Raw genomic sequence first — 1,665 nt, forward strand, 5'->3', positions numbered from 1 at the left:
GTATTGACAAAAAAAAATGTTAGTTATTTAGTATTACTCTTATAATTAATATATTAGAATTTAATACTTAGTATTTAAAGTGTTGATTAAGTATCGACAAAAATAACAAATTTTATTAGTGAATAGCGTAACATTATTTTTATGGTTAATACACATTCTCTGTACATACATACATATAAACATGAATTTATTTAGATTTCGATTTGAAGAAATAGACCTTTTCAATTGTTTTTTATACTATTGCTGTAAAATATAATCTTTCATCATACATTCATTTGATACTTAAGTATAAAAAACATTCGAAATAATGTCTTTGTTTTTAATATATTTTACTTTCATTTATTTTTAATAATACATCCTTAAAAAAATTTAAAACCTCTGACTGATAGCTTAGTTGGTTAGGTAGCATATAAATCCTGTTTTAATTTGAGTGGTTTGAGCCTGTGGGGGGTTTTGGGTTGAATCAAGTATTTGTCGTCGAGAAGTGTGGTTATGACGCTTTCAGTTGGAGCTTGAATTCTGTTCAATTAAGTCTTTGTTTTCTTTAATTGTTACCAAAAAAGAAAAATTCAGCTTAAATGAAACTTTAACTGTGAATCTGTGATAATTGAGAATAACAAAAAGGTAGAATAATTAAGCATTTTATATATAGAAATCGTGATTCAAGAAGTCTTCTTGCCATTTCCAGTAGTGTTTATGCTTTCTTTTCCTTCCATCCAAAAAAGGTGGAAGCTAAGAAAACCGCACAAAGAAGAATGGAAAAAAATGACACAACAATAAGACTCTATATTTACGTACAATTAAAGAATAATATGACAGCAAAATTAAAAAAAGATTACTTACTAATTAATAATTCGAAATTACACTGTATATATGTTTATAAAGGAATTAATGATAATCAAGGACACTGGGGATTGTTGCCAGGGCCACCATAGTAAAAGTAAGTGCCCCAATCATTGCTGTAGGAGCTTTTTATGTCATAGCAATTTGTGTTCTCCGCTAGGGTTGATATCTCATGCACTGAGCTCAGGCTGTTATCTGTGTCCACGATCTCCAGGTTCCGGAAGTAGCTTGCTTTTCCGAATCCATCCTCGGCAAAGTGCCCGGATCCCATCTGAGTGGAAGTGTGTTGGCCGGTCACACGTGTATTCACCACCTCGCCTCCCCACTCTACCATTGTGGCGTGCTGGGCGAGGTGTGTGAATAGCTCGGCCGGCCAATACCCTACCAATGTGCTGTCACCAAAACTCATCCACCAGTTGCCTACTTTTGGATCCTGATAATTATTTACATTCAAACAAGAAAATGTCATTTTAATTAGAAACCCTAAAAGATAATGAGAAAAATTTAAGGCTCAACAATTTGAATTTATATTGATTAGTATTTAGTATTTTGAGATAGCAACCTAATATTTTAATTCGGTATTGAAATATAAGATAAAAACTTAAGTGTATTTAATTTCATATTAAGTTAATAACTAAGAGTCGTTAAATGATTCGACAGATTTGACCATATTATCATTTAATAATTCTCAATATCATCTAACGACTTCCAACAACCGTTATCTTCACGAAGTTAACTGCATTTGAACTTTTACCAAAACATAATAAATTATACTAACCTTGTAACATTGCTTAAAGATAATGAGTGGATGATGAAAATTTG

At 31.2% G+C, this 1,665-nt stretch overlaps 1 protein-coding gene across 1 annotated transcript in view; it reads right to left on the reverse strand.

Annotated features, from left to right (window-relative positions):
• Positions 899–1,665, reverse strand: part of LOC107646420 — a 5,177-nt gene continuing 4,410 nt past the window's right edge. Inside the window, exons 7-8 of the mRNA XM_016350604.2 lie at positions 1,560–1,579; positions 899–1,276 (exon numbers count right to left, since the gene is read on the reverse strand). Coding sequence (XP_016206090.1) covers positions 899–1,276; positions 1,560–1,579 — 398 coding nt within the window. The remainder of the gene's footprint in view (positions 1,277–1,559; positions 1,580–1,665) is intronic.

The sequence above is a fragment of the Arachis ipaensis genome, chromosome B06 (assembly GCF_000816755.2).
Source record: "Arachis ipaensis cultivar K30076 chromosome B06, Araip1.1, whole genome shotgun sequence".
Taxonomy (NCBI): domain Eukaryota; kingdom Viridiplantae; phylum Streptophyta; class Magnoliopsida; order Fabales; family Fabaceae; genus Arachis; species Arachis ipaensis.